The sequence below is a fragment of the Leuciscus leuciscus genome, assembly GCF_965113295.1.
Source record: "Leuciscus leuciscus genome assembly, chromosome: 22".
In the NCBI taxonomy this organism is placed as follows: domain Eukaryota; kingdom Metazoa; phylum Chordata; class Actinopteri; order Cypriniformes; family Leuciscidae; genus Leuciscus; species Leuciscus leuciscus.
In genome coordinates, this window is record NC_138746.1 from 23,221,432 (window position 1) to 23,240,727 (window position 19,296).

General features: G+C 36.3%; 1 protein-coding gene and 1 long non-coding RNA gene across 2 annotated transcripts in view; one reads left to right on the top strand and one right to left on the bottom strand.

Moving 5' to 3' along the window:
* The window catches only part of tarbp1 (TAR (HIV-1) RNA binding protein 1), a 34,944-nt gene that overhangs the window by 1,027 nt on the left and 14,621 nt on the right, over positions 1-19,296 (top strand). Inside the window, exons 2-20 of the mRNA XM_082154407.1 lie at positions 41-138; positions 557-626; positions 713-858; positions 4,952-5,004; positions 5,111-5,208; positions 5,335-5,470; positions 5,855-5,951; positions 6,948-7,037; positions 7,153-7,315; positions 9,862-10,113; positions 10,198-10,295; positions 10,559-10,717; positions 11,358-11,566; positions 12,484-12,703; positions 14,318-14,506; positions 14,619-14,809; positions 17,662-17,733; positions 18,008-18,128; positions 18,301-18,411. Coding sequence (XP_082010533.1) covers positions 41-138; positions 557-626; positions 713-858; positions 4,952-5,004; positions 5,111-5,208; positions 5,335-5,470; positions 5,855-5,951; positions 6,948-7,037; positions 7,153-7,315; positions 9,862-10,113; positions 10,198-10,295; positions 10,559-10,717; positions 11,358-11,566; positions 12,484-12,703; positions 14,318-14,506; positions 14,619-14,809; positions 17,662-17,733; positions 18,008-18,128; positions 18,301-18,411 — 2,573 coding nt within the window. The remainder of the gene's footprint in view (positions 1-40; positions 139-556; positions 627-712; positions 859-4,951; positions 5,005-5,110; positions 5,209-5,334; positions 5,471-5,854; positions 5,952-6,947; positions 7,038-7,152; positions 7,316-9,861; positions 10,114-10,197; positions 10,296-10,558; positions 10,718-11,357; positions 11,567-12,483; positions 12,704-14,317; positions 14,507-14,618; positions 14,810-17,661; positions 17,734-18,007; positions 18,129-18,300; positions 18,412-19,296) is intronic.
* On the bottom strand, positions 5,373-5,982 carry LOC309487053. Its single transcript, XR_014201739.1, has 3 exons — positions 5,886-5,982; positions 5,581-5,617; positions 5,373-5,503 (listed from the first exon to the last, which is right to left on the bottom strand). It is a non-coding gene; the product is annotated as an uncharacterized lncRNA (long non-coding RNA).

The following is a 19,296-nucleotide window of genomic DNA, read 5'->3' on the forward strand; positions in this document are numbered from 1 at the left end:
GACTTCTAACGTTGTTCACACGTGTCTTGGATCTCTGCAGATGAAATCCTGTTCAGATGGATGCCAGAACAACAGCAGTTATTGAGAGAATTCTGGGAAGATTTTGCCCTAGTGTTAGAGACTCTAGAGGAGAATCAGGTAGGAATACTTTATTTAGAGTTTTAGAATCTTGAAACCCAAATGGCCTAAACTACCATACTAGTCATACTACTTCTGCCTATTTATATACGAAAAAAAAAAAAGTAGGGCGGGACTTGATTTTGTCCGGTAATTGATTGGATGGTTGTGGTTTGCAATTTCTGTGATGTCATGTGAGTGACAGGCTGTCCCGCCCTCGTGGCTGTAAACACATCATCAGAGAAAAGAAAATATATTTTGATTATTTGATTCAAATTTCATTTTAACTGGCCAACAAACTGAATATTTGTCGGATTATGGAAATTAAATATTTTTTAACTGCATTTTATGTTCACTTTAATAATTAGATTTTATGCTAATATATATTTAACCTCTCTATTTGTGTCTTATGCTGTTTATTTATCTTTTTTTTTTAAAGATTCACGTGATTCGACCTGTACTCAACAGGATTGACGTGCTTGTTGAGACAGCGGCAAAAGATATTCAAGGTTTGTCATGTTTCTTACATGGCAGCACAATATTAGTTTTACTCTAATTTGTCTTAAATCTGTTCCCCGACTCTCTCCATAATCAGGTGGGCTGTTTTCTCCGTCCTGGCTGCTGTGTGTGTATCAGCGCATGTTTCACAGTGAGAACAAGGCAGTAATGAAAGAAGGAGTCAATCACCTGTTAGAGCTGAAAGCACTGCGTCGTTCTGCGTTTGCTTTGGCATTCTCACAGGTATCCATCCATCCTTGAATCTTAAAGGCATATTTCACCCAAAAATAAAAATTCTTTCATTAATTACTCACTTTCATGTCGTTCCAAAACCGTGAGAAGATCTTCAGAAGATCTTTTTGATGAACTCTGAGAGCTTTCTGTCCTCTCCATTGACAGCTTTGCAACTATGACTTTGATGCTTCAAAAAGTTCATAAAGCTATTGTAAAGTGTGGTTTAGTCAATATTTTCTTAAGAGACTCGATCGCTTTATATGATGAAGATTTATTTTAGGCTTTTATTCACATTTAAACATTGATTAGCGAACATAGAAGCTCAACCATACATGCTTGATGCGCAAGAACAAACCTCATTAGTTCTTGATAAAGCTCAAACGTGCTGCGTAACACGAGAATGAACCTCATTGGTTCTTGCTGAAGCTCAAACGTGCTGCGTAACACGAGAATGAACCTCATTGGTTCTTGCTGAAGCTCAAATGTGCTGCGTAACTCGAGAATTAACCTCATTGGTTCTTGCGGAAGCTCAAACATGATGCGTAACACGAGAATTAACCTCATTGTTTCTTGCTGAAGCTCAAACATGATGCGTAACACGAGAATGAACCTCATTGGTTCTTTCTGAAGCTCAAACATGATGCGTAACACGAGAATTAACCTCATTGTTTCTCGCATGCCAAATGAACATATTTGAGCTTCCATTTACCACATTCTGATGTGTGATTTGGTGAATGTTTATTTGTGAATACAAGTCTAAATTCAATCTGTTGTTCATCATATAAAGCGATCATGTCTCTTCAGAAAATTTGGACTAAACCGCTCAATTCATATGGATTAGTTTAATGATCTCTTTATGAACTTTTTGAAGCGTCAAAGTGGTAGTTGTCAATAGAGGAACAGAAAGCTCTCAGATTGCATCAAAAAGATGAAGAAGAATGAAAATCTTACAGGTTTGGAACTGCATGATGGTAATTAATTAAAGAATTTCCTTTTTTTGGTCAACTATCCTTTTAACCCTGTAAAATCTGACTTGAATCTGAATTATAGTCTGAAAAATCTGTTTTTTGAAATAGAACAGTATAGCATACCTTTAGACACATTTTTTTTTTAAACTTTAAAAAAAGTTTACATATTGATTTTTTTCATATTTGATACATCAGACTTTTACATCAGGCTCATCTAGTATGATATGGGAGAATTTTGAGCTCACACTTGAGAAGGAAAAAAACATTGTGGGGGAAAACATTCAATTCAATGCAATGCATATACTTTCATTAAAAGACTGATGTATCATATTTGACTCGCATTTTAGCATGATTTTGATCAAAATGATGCATGGATAATCATGCAAACCAAAGTTGCTTCAGTCAGTAAAATTCAGTCAATATTCGGTATATATTTAATATATCACTAACAATATAAAATAGGGGTGGAACGGTACACAGAAGTCACGGTTCGGTTCAGACATCACGGTTGGGTACGAGCTCGGTACAATGGAGGGAAAAGCAAAACAAAAATGCAGAAGGCTTGTGCATGTCTCAGGCTGTACCACCAAAGGAAAATAAATGACTTAAGCCTTGTATTTTTTAAATAAGTTTTATTAATAAAGTAAAGTCATAGAACCAGTTTATTTGTAGTGCACTGACAATAGTTTTATATAATTAGTTTATTAATTAAATTAATAAAAAGACCAAAAGACCTAGAGATATGTTTGGTAATTGTACCCGAATGAATTGAAAATTTATTTTCTACATTTCAGATTAATATATTTGTTTTCCTTCAAATTTTAATTAACAGTAACTTAAAACACGCGGAGTATGTTTTTATGTTTCCACTGTTCGATCGTGCCCGCACCTCACACAGGCGCACACACACACACAAATATAAGTAAACACTTTGCGACTTTTCGATCGCGCCCGCGCCTCTCTCTCTCTCATTCATATATATATGAATATATATAGATTAGGTGTCCCTAAAGAACCCGCGTATCTAACAGTAATTCCGCATTACATTAATTAATTTGCACGCGAGTTTTATTTATTTTTATACCGTGTATTCTCCGTGTAAATTTAAGCACCGAATCATGACGCCCGTACCGTTTCAGTTCAATACAAATACATGTACCATTCCACCCCTAAAAGCTACTGGGGTGGACAAACCAGAAAGAATTAAACAATTTATCACTGATATGGAATAAGAAAGCATGATTACAAAGTCTAACATCAGCCTTTTTTGAACTGTCATTATGAAATGTATTATAATGTATTATAATTATAATTTTACAATAGCTCGAATTAATATGAAATAATGTTATAATATTTTCTAAATACTGTATGCGCTAAACAATGATGTACATTAAAAAAAACCTCCTGATTTAATTTTAATCTAATAGGCTCTATGCACACGGACATTCCCCGCTTCTGATTTGCAGACACACTGAGGGGGCGGGGCATTACGTAAACAACGACAAACGAAATGGCCAATCATTTCGCAAGAACGCGAGTATTTTGCATATGTCTCAGAATGCTTGTCACAACAGTAGTAAAACTTCTTAAAGGGATAGTTCACTTTGAAATAAAATTTTGGTATGTTTTAGCTTACCTCAAGGGCATCCAAGATGTAGGTGTCTTTTTTTCCGCAGTAGTTTCAATTTTGATATTTTTAGGTCAAACCGTTCTTGTCTGTCAGTCATATAATGCAGGTCTATGGTCACCACCTCAAAGAGCATGCACAGAGTCCAAATTAAAACAATTCCCCATCGTCCAAATTAAACAATTCCCCATCGTAAGTACACATTGATGGCCTAAGACACGAAACGAGTGGTTTGTGTGAGAAAACGAACAGTATTTATATCGTTGTTACCTCTTGTACACAGCCACGTCCAAGTGATCTGAGAGCGCGGGCGGGTATAGATATATACACTAGACGTTGCCTTGGCTACGGTTTCGTTCCAATGAACTGCCGTAGCCAAGGTGAATTCTATTGTATATATCTATACCCGCCCGCGCTCTCAGATCACTTGGACGTGGCTGTGTACAAGAGGTGTATTTTTTTTTTATGTGCCCAAGATTTCTCATAAACAGCTCTGCTATATAACCAACTTGTTGTCTAACTTACAGCTCTTATCCTTAACTTTGCCTACCGTCATGCACATTGATAGCCAGTATCCGAACTATAAATATAAGTTGTCCTCACAGTGAAGTTGTGATGTCTAGGCACTAAAAAAATCAAACCTGACAGTCTGTATATTGGAGCGACAAATTAATGAGCGTTTCCAATTTTTGTGTTTTATGCACTTACATTTATAAATGTTTTCAATTATTTAAAATATCTTTATGAACTGTCATAAAACGGATTTACTGCTAAAGGCATGAAATTAGGAGAGATCAACTGATCATCTGATATTTTTTTTCACCTTGCCTGGGAAAACAAGCGGTGTTGCGAGGGCGTCGCTCTCTATTTGGGCGCACTTTTCGCACATCTACATTTTAAATAACGAACGTGAGAACGGCCCCTAAAGCAGCTCAGACGAAGTCGGTTATCGCCGATATGCAATATCATAGCAGCACCAAAGTAGAGTTAACATTAGGCAATTATTTCACAACCTTCATTATATGCACTTCGAAAAATTACAGAGGACCTCAATGGTGGGTCAACCCTGCCTACATCCGCTCTATAAAAGTCCTGCGATAGACAGTAATTCTATAAAGCTAAAAATGTATTCTTACTTTATACAAATCAGTAAAGATTTCAAAGCAAATGACCTGTATAAGTGTATAATTTATATTAATATTTTGTATAATTTATAATTATACTAAGTTACCTTTTACTTGCTAAAAATGTATAAACTATCAATCATATGATAGAAGGTTAGAGGTAGATTGAGCACAAAAGGTTGTTCAGCAAAGTTTTGATAATGTTGATAATTTAGAGGCCTTAGAAACTCTCAAATCAAATATGATACAGTAGGCTTTATAGGTTTAGGATAGTGGGATCTTATGCCTTATGAGATAGTCATAACCCAGAAATATGTCACATTATGCAAGTAAAATAGTTTGTGAAAGCATTTATTGATAATGAATGTTTTTCTGGTTGTCAGTTTGTTATCGGCCCTCTCATGGATGTTCTTGCAGAGAGCGCCCTCTATCACAGGTAATTGTCCCCTGGTGTTAAAATTCATACTAGGTGAAGTTTTATTACATACTACAATTAGTTTGGTCTCTAGCTTTGAATGTTTTTAAGCTGTTTGTTTCCACAGGGCACCACAGCAGAACATCAGAGATTGTCCAGAGCTGGGAGTGAAACTCCAAATCTTTATGGTGAATTTCTTCAGCAGTTTGCCAGAAGAGAACAGAGGTAAAGAGGGTTTTGGTCTCTGTTTTAGGCTATTAAATAAATCCATCAGAAAGAGTTCAGGATATTTTGAGTTGGTCTAAATCCTGCAATTCCACATCCAGAAATAATTGCTGTTATTGTGTTCAGGTTCAGTGTTGCTGCAGCTCATTCAGCGTTTGGGTTCACGGCAATGGTGCGCAGTCCCGCTGCTCTTTCTGTCCCAGGCCCTGTCCTGTCTGTCCCCTTGTCCTTTACTGGGATCTGATGGACTCCACGCGTTCAGGTACAAACTACTAGCTGCTGGAATCATGAAATCCTGCAAATTGGAGAAATATAGAGAGAGTTAAAGGAAAGGTTCTCCCAAAAATGAAAATTTAGACATAATTTACTCACCCTAATGTCGTTCCAAACCCGGTAGACTTCTGTTCATCTTCGAAACACAAATAAAGATATTTTTTAATGAAACCTGAGAGAGTTCTGGCACTCCATTAAAAGACTTTTCACCCAAAACTCTGATGATTCGAAACCGAAAATCGTACAATAAATACTTGTGAATCAAGAGTTTTAAACCAAGTCTTTTGAATAGACACGGCAGACTGTAACAAAAAAAGATGTTTGTAATTCACATGATCTGCTCATTGTATTTTCATGTTTGTGTTTTTTTCAGAGAAGTTCTGCGCTGTACTATGATCACTCACCAGGTTCTTTTGAGAGGAGCTTCACAGTGTTTTCTGCTCCATGCCGCTCTCTGCCTGACAGATGTGGTACTGTACAGTTGCTTTTTTCCTTCAGATCCTTAACTTAAGTCTGATATTAAATAATAGTCAGAATTATCTCTTTAAATGGAGCAGCTTACCTTTAGACAACAATTTTTTTTAATCATATTTGATTGTACATCTGGATTTTATGGCCCTGTAGTATGACACAGTGAGAATATGTAGTTCGCACTCAAGGAGAGAAAAAAAAACACCTAATTTTTATTTTTATTTAGGCCCAAAGTGAGCAGAAAAAATGCAATTAGGTACAGATGTCGTTATTTATATGTCCAAAATGTAAGATGAAATTCTGGTAGCATTTATGTAAATGTCTTTGTAAGATTATATTTAAATGCTTAGTTTTATGCTTAAGTTTTCATTGTAGGGGGGAAAACATGTAATGCAATGCAATATAATGATGATTGAGAGATACACATTTCTTAAAAGCCTGTTGAATCATATTTAATACTCACATATTATCATGTGACGTATATAAATAATGCATTCATGGATAACCTGTGATGCGTGGATAATCAGTTGCTTCAGTCCAGTAAATGTTCATCTTGAAATATTACTAACAATATAAAGTTTGTGTTTATAGTTAAAACACATGTACCACATTTTATAATTATTCTAAAAGGCTTTTTACTTGGTAAAAAGTAAAGTTTTGATTATGTTGACAGTTTAGAGGCTTTAGAAATTCTCATATTAAATATAATACTATAAGCTTTATAGGGTTAGTAATAGTTGACTTGTTTTCATCATAAACTCACCCTCACTTTGTTCCAATCCCTTTCTTTTACCATACAATAGCTGAGGTGAGGCAAACTGACATTTAAATAACTCTGTACATCTTGTGCCTCCACATGTTGAAACATGGCTCATTGCCATTAGTTATGAAACATGCACACAACTTCCTTAATGTCATTTCTTAGCAAAGTCATTTAATAGTTAATTTAATGATCAAACAGAACAGATATCTGAATGATTTTCTTGTTTTGGCAGTCCACTGTGTCTCTAGATGAGATTTTTGGTTTCCTTGCACATTTTCGAGCTGATGAGAGTCTATGTCGGGGTACAGCACTTTGGGAGGAGGTAAACTCAAAGTCTAACTAAACCAGAATTTATAAGTCATGCACTAAATGCAAAGTATTTGTATCTTAACTAATATTCACAACGTACTAAAGCTCAAACTTTGCTCCCATCACAGCTGTGTAATTGGCTCCAGACTAATGAAGGCCGTTTTCTTCTGACTGACGGGGATTTAGGCTCTTCTGAACTTTGCACTGCAACTTCAGATTGTAAAAGTGTCTCTATATTCAGCTACGTCCAGCAGCGACTCAAGACCTTTCTCGCAGTTCCAGCCAACTCAGGTGAGAGACAGCACAACATTTTGGCCGAATAGGACATTTCTACATCGACATCCTTTGTCAATCCTGTAACAACATTCCTGTCTATGCTCATTCACACTAAAAGGATGACAACTATAACGATAACGGCACAGAGGACCGATATCGTTGGAATCCAACCCTCTACAATGCGAGTTAATTCAATAGTGTGAGAATTTTTATGTGCGTGCTTCCAGAAAGCCGCTTCTCAGACTCCGTGTGGATGCCCTTCTTGCGCTTGATCGGACATATTCACACAAAATTACGTCAAAAAATGCTGGTCTTGGCGAGTATCCTAGTAAACATAGTCTGTTATATCTTAAGTGAGCAAATTGTTCACCTATAAAACGCAGGTGTAACAGTATTTTGGATCCTTGCAGCTCTTAAAGTGACAGCAGCTTAATAAACCAGTTGCTGTCTTTATTTAATGTAAATCAAACAACAAAGGACACAGAAATTCTCACTCATTGCTCTTCTTGACTGAATAACTTTTGTAACTTTAATAAGGATTAATCTATATTTAATTTATACAATGAAGACTATGCAGTGCTATTTTACATTTGATTATTCATTTTCTCTACATGAAAATTACTGTTAGACTTACCTGAAAAATATGAAAAGCTGTGTTTATTTTATTTGTATGTTTGTCTTTGCTCAATTGTATTTGTGCTAATAGTTTTTGCTGTAACAACCTTATTTATTAAGGTTATGGGTCCAAAACAACGAAGACTATAACTAGGCCTATTTTATTTATTTATTACTTTTTTGTGGTGGGGCCAGTAAAACATTATTTTTCAGCGCTGAGCCCTGAAATTACTTTTAATTTCATAATTTTCATAAACTTTTTTTCATTTCAGTGAACAAACCATAAATAAACCCATTGTAATGTCACATTTAGCAATGTCTTTAAAATAGTATGTTGTATATACAGTCAAACCGAAATTTATTCAGACACCTTCAACATTTCTCACATTATCACAGTTTATTCGCTATAGTTTAGAAAATGGAAATAAAATGTGATAAGAACTCAGAGTTATCAAATCAGTTGATATTTCACTGGTTTTGGTCATCCTTCTGTTAGACTGTCTCACCAATAAATTATGTTTAATAGCTGTCAGCTGTTAAATTTAAGTACACAATTAGATAATACCAATTTAGCTCAACCAATTACCAAGCAATGCTTAATTTTGTTCAGTCTGTGGTGTAAAAAGGTCACATTAGCAATTAAAGAAAAAACACTTAAAGGTAGGGTAGGTAATCCTGTTCAGAAACACTTTTTTTTATACTGGGTGAAATGGTCCTTCCATCCTGATAGTAGTCAATACATTATGTGTTTAGAAAAAGGAATGAAAAAAATCAGACCTCTGTAGCAGCTGCAGGACAGTAAAAACTCTGACCAATCACTGCCATTCGGTGCGAATGTAAAGAACCAATCAGATGCCTTCATGTCTCGTGCCCGCCCCGAGCCCCACTGCGCGCGCTGCCCGGCGTGCACTCATCACATGTCACCGTTCCCGGAAATATTCAGCTCAAAGCACCTGCATATGCAGTCAGCGAAGGCAAACAAGGCAAAAACTACTTCCTCGGACCCTGCCCGCGCTCTTGAACGACCTCCTCTGCTTCGCCCTCAACCCCGGACCTGTCCTCGAACGGACGATGCGGTACTTGTCTCCGGACTCGGAGTGTACGTTAGTCTTCATTAGAGTCAACAATGTTTTCATCATGGAAACTCTTACATGCAAAACACCGTATATGTTATGAATCTTACACGAAATTCATCTTCATCACAGTGTAACTGATGGTAATGGAAAAACGTGTATCAATGCAACCTGTTTTTAGTTTTGCCTTATAAATATAGCTCGTTACCGAATGAAACTTTACCATTATCGATATGCTAGCTTGATAGTGAGTACTAAAAGAAATCTTATTTGTTTATATTCATAGTGATAAAGTTAGGTATTTTATTACATGTGATTCTGACATGATGTCACTGTATGTACTGCGCTCCTTCCTCTCCACTCATCTCAGGTAATAAATGCGTCTTGTTCCAGCCTGAGCGTTTGGCGTCGCGCGTTCATGTGTTTTGGGGGCGTGGCTTTGGAAGGAGCTCAGAAGGGAGGGGGTGGAGTGAATGGAAATAATGAGCTGTGTTTATTGCAGATTAAAAGGTCTACAGTCACTCGATTTTTATATTTTCTTTTTCAGAGTACTTACATTTTAATTATGTATTGGTATATAAAGACAGTTTAAACAAATTTGGAATGTTTTTTTTTTAGAAAAATGATTACCTACCCTACCTTTAAGCAAAACATGGTCAGGTCAAAGTGTCTGAATCATTTTTGGTCCCACATTTTTATACATTTTACTGGTAGTCCACTGGTTGAAGAGTTTTTGGGTATAATATGTCACAGTTTACTTTATTTTACGATCTTCACTTACATAAATGAACTATATTGTCCTGTACCCACTAGTAAAAAAAAAAATATTCGAGTTTAGGCTGTACGTGAGTATAGTTTCTTCTCTTCTGGCAGATCAAAAAGGAAGTCTACCTGATCCAGCTGAGGCCGAGCTGCTGGCGCGGGCCGTACTGCTTACAGCAGACCTGCAGAAGACCAGGAATGAGGAACCTGGTCTAGAACTGCTTCTCCAGCCTCTACTGGATGTCTTACAGAGACTTAGCACTAATGTCTATCTGGTGCTTCACAAGACGGACAAGAGCCTGCAGTTACTCTTGAGCTTGCTGCGGCTGCATCGCAGACGCTCAGATACAGAGCAGGAGAATGGTGTGTGTTGTGTTTGAGAAAAGAAGACAAACATGCTGTGTTTGGACATGCTGAATGGAAGCTGATGTGTTTGGATGTTTGTAGAAGATGTTGTGGCTGTCGCTTTGAAGACGCACATGCTGTCGGTGGGGGATTCAGTGCAGGAGTTTCTGCTGAGGAGGTTGAGTGGGGAACTGAGGGAGGTGAGTGTTTTCACACAGTAACACACAGAATCCTACCGGGAAAAACTAAGCCTGGGTTGTCAAAACTGGTTTATTGCTGATCAAAGGTGGTGTACCAGCACTAATCAGCGGGTCGACCATGTCGAAACCTGTTCCATCAACCATTTAGACTAGCTGATGACCATCAATTTGAACCACCTAAAACCATGTAAAATAAACTACCATCCGGTTTAGCTGGATTTTCAGGGGATTTTTACACTGTTGTGTCTGTCTTCTCTCTCTAGTTATGTGATGTGGAGAGGTCTGAACTTTATCTCTCAGTATTAAGGGAGCTGGTTCTCACTTACTCCACTGTTTCGTGGTACGGCTCAAATCTGCAGCAGAACTACATCCCAAAACTCACCACTCACTGCTTGAGGATCCTCAATGAACCTTCTGAACAGGTGCAGCACAAACATATTAACTGTTAAATGTGTTCAACATTGATAACAAAAATAAATGTTTCTTGAACACCAAATCAGCATATAAGAATTTCTGTAGGATCATGTGACACTGAAGACTGGAGTAATGATGCTGAAAATTCAGCTTTGACCTCACAGGAATAAATGACATTTGAAATATGTCACAATATTACTGTTTTTACTGTACTTGTCTTGGTGAGCTTAAGAGACTTCTTTCAAAAACATAAAAAATCTTTCCAACCCTAAAATTATCCCTAAAATGCTCTTGTGTATATGCTCTATTTCCCTTCACTTTTAAGTCAAATATAAAGTTAGGCTGTCGTTACAGAAATATTTAATTTAGATTCAAGTATTTAAAAGAACCATAAAGTAAGTCGAGCAGCACAACAGTCTTGTTTAGTTTTTTTTCAAAGCAGATATTCTTTCCCAATTCTTTGAGCTAAACCTCAGTTGTGTTGGTTCATTTTTTTCCCAGTATATTTTCCATATATATATTTGTTTCCGTGTAATTTTGGATGTTTTTTGAAGTTAGCTCCTAGTTAGCAAATTAGACACCTACTAAAACATTTTGTAAGTGGATGGCAATTTCTGATGGAATGAGATCTAAACTGTGTTTTCCCAGAATCCCTCTGTGCCAGGGCAGGTTCAGAGAACGGTCGGTATGGCCACACTTGCGCTGTTGTGTGATGTGGCTGATCGAGGTGTCCTGAAGTCCCAGTCTGAGGCCATGAGATCACTTTACTCGCTGACTGACTATTTCTACCCTTCATCATCATCATCATCCCAGCATCTCAACCAGACATTACTGAAGCCCACAACTGCGACAGTCAGGTCTGTTCAAGCTCTAAAACAATTTTGGTAGACCTTTGCAATAAGGCTCCATTTGTAATAAGGCTCCATTTGTTAGTTAAAGGGATAGTGCACCCAAACTCGCCCTCATGTCGTTCCAAATGCGTAAGACTTTCATTCATCTTCAGAACACAAATAAAGATATTTTTAATGAAATCTGAGAGCTTTCTGTCCCTCCATTGACAGCTACTCAACTGACACTTTGACGCTTCAAAAAGTTCATAAAGAGATCATAAAACTAATCCATATGAATTGAGCGGTTTAGTCCAAATTTTCTGAAGCGACATGATCGCTTTATATGATGAACAGATTGAATTTAGGCTTTTATTGGAGGGACATGGAGGGACAGAAAGCTCAGATTTCATCAAAAAGATCTGTTCTGAAGATGAACAAAAGTCTTACGGGTTTAGAACTGCATGTGGGTGAGCAATTAATGACAGCATTTTCATTTTTGGGTGAACTTACCAATTTTACATTACATTACACACTACATTGGTTAACATAAACTAACAATGAAAAATAAGCATTTATTAACCTCAGTTAATATCAACATTTACCAAAACATTATTACAATTAAGTTGTATCTAATATTATGAACTAACAATGAAGATTTGTTATTTTTATTAACTAACCTTAACAAAGAGTGTTGCTCATTGTTAATGTTAGGTAATGCTAACTAGGATTTAACTAATGGGACCTTTTTGTAAAGTGTTACCAAAACATCTTAAATAAGCTACCTACTTATATCATGGCTGCTGTGGGTCTTCAATGAAAAGTTCACCCAAAAATGTCAATTCTATCATAATCTTCCACATCCATATGGAGGAGAACTTTTATCAAAGTTTTCTTTTCTGAGGAGGATTATCACTTATTCATTTATGAATGTGTGTTTACTCCAGTCATCCAGAAGATGGCCTCTTGCTGAAGGACTGGGGGCGAATTGTGGCCCAGTTTATTGGAGATCAGTGGACGTGTCTGAGTTTCCTGCAGAAGTCTACTGGGACCGTCCGGGCTCCTGAAGCTCCTGAGGTCCTGAGGGCTGCGGTGGACGCTCTGGCATTATTGCCTGGCCATCTCGTTCTCCCGGTGCTGGACTTCATGGCATCAGTCCTGCCACAGGTGGGGAAGCAAAAGAGAAGGACATAGACTGTACTCTTGAATTAAATTAAAAGGTTTATTTTTGTGTTCAGTGCCAAGTTAAAAAGGTGAAAAATCTATATTTACAAGAGACAAATAACAACAATACAAATAACAACCTAAGATAGGAAGGCGAGCATGAGAGGTACCAAACAAAATAAATAAATGAAACTCATCTAACTAGTTTTATCAACTAAACTGACAATTAAATAAAATGTAGAACAGAAAAGTCTTCAGCGTGAAACGCCCTAACTAAACTATTCTAAATATTAAAATAAACAAAACAAACAGGGGTGTGGCACTCTCTCCTAAACCTAGTGTGTCTAATACAACGGGACGTTCCTGTGTGGTGCACAATGAATGTTGCACGACTTGCTTACCTACTCGCTCCTCTTCAGCCTTCACACAACGTGACGACTTGAGAAGAGAGAAACTTGCACTTTAATTTACAGGAAGTGTTCTACACTGGGTAATGTAAGGTAATTACATGGGTTACAGGGATAGTTCATCCAAAAATGTAAATTGTGTCATGATTTACTCACCTTCAAGTTGTTCCAAACCTTTATGAATTTCTTTCTTCTGCTGAACACAAAAGAACATATTTTAAAGAATGTCGGTAACCAAACAGTTGATGGGCCCTATTGACTTCCATAGTATTTTTTCCCCCATACTATGGAGGTCAGTGGGGGGCCCCTCAACTGTTTGGTTACCGACATTGCTCAAAATATGTTCTTTTGTGTTAAAAAAGAAATTCATACAGGTTTGGAACAACTTGAGTGTGAGTAAATGATGGCAGAATTTTCATTTTTGGGTGACCTATCCCTTTAAGGTTAGGTTTAGGGGTAGGTTCAGTGTTAGTACCTAGTTATTACCCAGTTATTTTAGTTACTATAATAAGTACATAGTATGAACATTTGGAACAGGACTTAAAGTGCTACCGACAGAACATACACAACTGGACACTTTACATCCACATATACATGATAACATAGAATGCATCGGGCAAGTACTGTAAAGGAACACATAATAAACTCTAGCAACAGCATGTAATCACAAAAACACAGATTCGCGCTAACAAGGTGTGTTCAAGATGGCAGCAGTCAAACAAATCTAGCAAAAAGCTTCCGGGACAGAGGAGATACGGGTATTTAAACGGGTACGGTAAAAGGTGATTTGCAACGTGAACCGGGCCGTCAACTTCTGTGATGAAAAATGACAAGCTGTTCGTCCATTGGAATCTGAAACACAAACCAGATGAACTCACACACACATACACATGCATTCCTCAGTGTACTTTAGAGTACGTTACAATTATCATTTCAGATTTAAAGGGCAACAAATACATATTCCACTGTTATCTAAGTAGTCTTCCTTAAAGTCAACTGATAATCTTAGTTGAGGTTTCTTGTGCCAAACAAGTGTCAGTAACATTATAACAACACCAGGAATTTCAGGGAATTTTACAATTGTAGAAATATGATTTTCTGTTGGTAAAAAAAAGAATATATGTGTGTATATTATTTTTCTGTGCCTTTTTACGGACAGGTTATGTTGTTGTGATGCGTGTTTAGTTCATGGGTGTATTTTCACCAGCAGATGGTGCAGTGTGAAGAATCTCTGTGCGTCGAGGCCGTATGTGCATCATGGAAGGTGGTTCAGGCTCTGAGCACAAACCCTCATGACTTCTGGTCCACACTGCAGGGATTCGTGCGCTTAGCTTTTGACCATGAGCTTCTGCAGCTCACAGAGGAACAGAACCCCAGCATCACGGCCTGCATACAACAGGTCAGGGAAAGATCTACAAGCACTTCGCCTTCTCCCTTTACATCCACAACATATTTTGATCAAAAATATATATAGCTAGTGTATATAATAAAAGCTTTCTGGTTTTTGACAGATTTTGAGTGAGCTCATGGAGTTGGCTCAGGTCCGATCAGGGGTGTTTAATGTTCTGATCCAGCATTGTTGTGAGACGTGGCTTCCAGCAGAGGGTGTCCAGTCAGACGCTGTGTTCAGTACGGCTCTCTTACACCTCAACATCCTGACTGAGGCCTGTGTGTACGGCCCAGTGTTCAGAAGAGACCAAAGGTCAATTTGAACAACATTAAGAAAGATATTCAAATAGTAAAATGTTTATATTAATATTTAAATAAATACAGAATAAATATTTTGAAAAAATACTAACAACTCTATATATACTGTGTATATGTATATATATATATATATATATATATATATATATATATATATATATATGTATATACGCACCAACAGACTTTTTATATATATATATATATATATATAAAAAGTCTGTTGGTGCATCAGTGACTACTTATAGAACCTGTCAATCACAGCTGTCAATCATGACGTTACATCACCGTTTTTATAGCATCGCGTAATTAACTAAAAACAAGCTTATTTAAAAAACAGACACTTGAACTTACATCAGCGTGATAAAAAAAACTACAGTAAATGACAGAAACCACCTTTGGAAAAAAGATATTTGAAGTGTAATTTAATTGTTTAGTTGGTCTCACGGTGGAGAATAACACGGGGAGGCGGGGCTTATGACCTTTACTAGGACCAGTCACCGGGGGCGATCGAGACGTTTTGATCGTCAGTTCTAAAAGACCTGCTTTAATTTGTCATTGCACTAACGTAAAATGGTGTGTGAAATATTTATTGTCAGATGATGAATAAACTTGATGAAAAACATACAATTAGTTTGATAGTTTGTGTACAATATTTGTCTTAAATCAATCAAACAATTAGATGATCAGTTGATCCCTCCTAATTTCATTGAATTTATTTAGCAGTAAATCCGTTTTATGACAGTTGATAAAGATATTTTAAATAATTGAAAAAATGTAGAAATGTAAGTGCATAAAACAAAAATTGAAACGCTCATAAATGTGTCGTTCCAATATAGTCATTCTGTCTGGTGTTTTTTATTCCTAGACAACATAATTCTACTGTTAGGACAACCTATATTTATAGTTCGGATACTGGCTATCAATGTGCATGACGGTAGGTAAAGTTAAGGATAAGAGCTGTAAGTTAAAAAACAAGTTGGTTATAGAACTGTTTATGAGAAATCTTGAGCACATAAAAATAATAATAAAAACGTTCATTTTAAGAAGGTTTACTACTGTTGTGACAAGCATTCTGAGATATATGCAAAATACTCGCGTTCTTGCCGAAATGATTGGCCATTTCGTTTGTCGTTGTTTACGTAATGCCCCGCCCCCTCAGTCTGTCTGCAAATCAGAAGCGGGGAATGTCAGGGAATTGGATTACAAATAAATCAGGTTTTTTTTTTTTATGTACATCATTGTTTAGCGCATACAGTATTTAGAAAATAACATTATTTCATATTAATTCGATCTATTGTAAATTATAATACATTTCATAATGACAGTTCAAAAAAGGCTGATGTTAGACTTTGTAATCATGCTATTTTCTTATTCCATATCAGTGATAAATTGTTTAATTCTTTCTGGTTTGTCGTATGTATCAGTAGCTTTTAGGGGTGGAACGGTACATGCATGTTTTCGTATTGAACCGAAACGGTACGGCCGGGTGTCACGTTTCGGTGCTTACTCTGAAGCAGGCAGCGATGTGCAACGCTGAGAGAGAGAGAGAGAGAGAGAGAGAGAGAGAGAGGCGCGGGCGCGTTCGAAAAGTCGCAAAGTGTTTACTTATATTTGTGTGCGCGCGCGCGTGTGTGTGTGTGTGTGTGTGTGTGTGTGTGTGTGTGTGTGTGTGTGTGTGTGTGTGTGAGAGGTGTGGGCGCGATCGAACAGTGGAAAATGAAAACATACTCCGTCATTTTTTTTATACAGGACATCATTCAAACTGCAAAGTGTTTAAGTTACTGTTAATTAAAAAGCAAATACATTTTCAATTCATTCAGGTACCATTACCAAACATATCTCAAGGTCTTTTTGTCTTTTTATTAATTTAATTAATAAACTAATTATATAAAACTATTGTCAGTGCACTACAAATAAACTGGTTCTATGCCTTTACTTTATTAATAAAACTTATTTAAAAAATACAAGGCTTAAGTAATTTATTTTCCTTTGGTGGTACAGCCTGAGACATGCACAAGCCTTCTGCATTTTTGTTTTGCTTTTCCCTCCATTGTACCGAGCTCGTACCCAACCGTGATGTCTGAACCGAGGTATGAACCGAACCGTGACTTCTGTGTACCGTTCCACCCCTATATATATATATATAGTAACAAAGTATGTAAGTTACAAAAGTTGCACAATATATCGAAATATCGCAAATGTATATGCATATCGCAACGGCTTGCAATAACTGGGGTCATGAGCAATAGACCAAAAATCACTCACTGCTCTTTGCTGCATAACTTTTGTAGCTTTAATAAGAATCAGTATATATAGCCGATATTTAATTCATAGAGTGAAAACTAAGCCGTGTTTTATTTTTAAATTTGATTATTCAGTTTCTGCTGTTAAATAAACCTAATGTAGGATAACCTGAAACCCTAAACCCCGTAGTTTACACTGATGTTAAAATAACACTTATACTTATGCTACAGTAAAACACTGATGTTCACTTTCAGAAGTTGTTGGGATGTTTTCTTGTCACAAAAAGAATGTGAAACACGTATGTAGGTTATATCATTTTGAATATATTTTAAAGATCATTTAAATTAATTTTACACACTTTAAGCATTATCGTATCGAATATCGCATTTTCTTTCGATATCATGCAGCCGTAGTATTTGTCTTTTTATAATACCCATATCTTTTTATATAATATTTTATATTAATCTATTTGACTGCTCTAATACATACGCATATGTGCATAAATAAATCAATATATATATATATATATATATATATATATATACACACACACACACTATTATTATTTTATTCATTTATTTTCCTTTATTCTCTTGCTTTCAGGCTTGTTCAGGAGGTTCAAAGCTATGTTGAGCAATTTGGTGATACTTGTGCAGCAAACACAGCTGTCAGCAGGTAAACCACAACACTAGCTGTTTGTAATGTAAGATAGTTGTCACTTTTGATACACTAGTGAGTAATGTTTCATTAAAGCATTCCATAATTGTGAAGAAATGTTGTGGTATGCACATTTTAGAGGTTGGCATCATTGACTAAGCATGACTTTTATAAATAGACTGTGGTTCAAAACTACTTGAATTAAATATATTCATTGTACTTTTCCTCATACAGTAGCATGTCAAATACTTTGATGCTGATTTACATTTATTATTCTGAATCTCATTTCCAGTGATAACAGAGACGATCAGTTTCCTCGAGTGTGTGCTTTGGCTTTTCTCTGCCGCTTGAATCCATCTAATCGTCTCCACCAGCGTCTGATGGAAGAGCTCGTGCAACGATTACTGAGGAAGGTTTGTGTTCAGTTCTTAACTACAGCTCTTACTGGAAATTGGGTGTTCAATTCTTAAAGAAAGCACTTCCTGAAAACAATGAGTGTGTGTTTGATTCTGTTCTGTTCTTCTCATGGTTATTGCATGTGTTTATGATTAAAGTTCCCTCCTGTTTCTCTTTTCCTTCCCTCAGGATGCCGAGATTTCAAAATCCAAAGTACGTTACTATAGCAACTCCATCCAGCACAGAGTGAAGAACCGTGTGTGGCAGACGCTGCTGCTGCTACTGCATAAACTCAGACTGGTTAGATCTCTACACACACGCACATGCATATTAATACACTTGGATTTCAAGGATTTTGGCCGATACCAATTTGATAACAACCTCACAAAGTAATATTAACATTCAGTCATTTCTACTAAACATTACTCGATTAAATCTAGTGGATGTATAACAGGCCTACATAGTTAGACGGGCACAATGAAGAAAAAATATGAATTAATTAAATATTCTATAATGACGACTTTATATATATATATATATATATGTATATATATATATATATATATATATATATATATATATATATATATAAAGGCTGTTATTTGTAATAGAGTGCAACAGTTGGGTTCCGGAAATACTTTCTCTATTCATTTTCACCATAGGGAAACTGATTTTTAACAATAACTTATAAACCATTAAAGACAGCCTTACTGGATTGTAGTTCTCAGCCGTAAAGCCATAAAATACACAGTCTTGTACCGAAAGTTTTTATTTTTTTGCTTCAAATCGAAGTTTGTAAAGTTATGATTCACCTCATGGCTGATTGGCTTGGTTCATGGCTTATAATACTTTATCAAAAACTTTTTTTTAAATCCCTATGGGAAAAATGAATGAAAAAAATTCTTCCGGAACCAGCGCTGCTGAAAAAGTGGGCGGGCACTAATGCAGTCTATACTAAATAAAACAATCTTGCTATTTTTGTTTTGTTTGTAATCTTCTTTTTTTCTTTTTCTTTTTTTTTTTTACAAACATGAGATGCAATCTAAATTATATTTTTTCCTCATGCCAATAGCAGATGAAATAAGATCAGATTTTGTATATATATTTGAATTAGATTTTTTAATGTATAGATATATATGATGTATAGATCATGTATGTGTGTGTGTGTGTGTATATCAGGGGTTT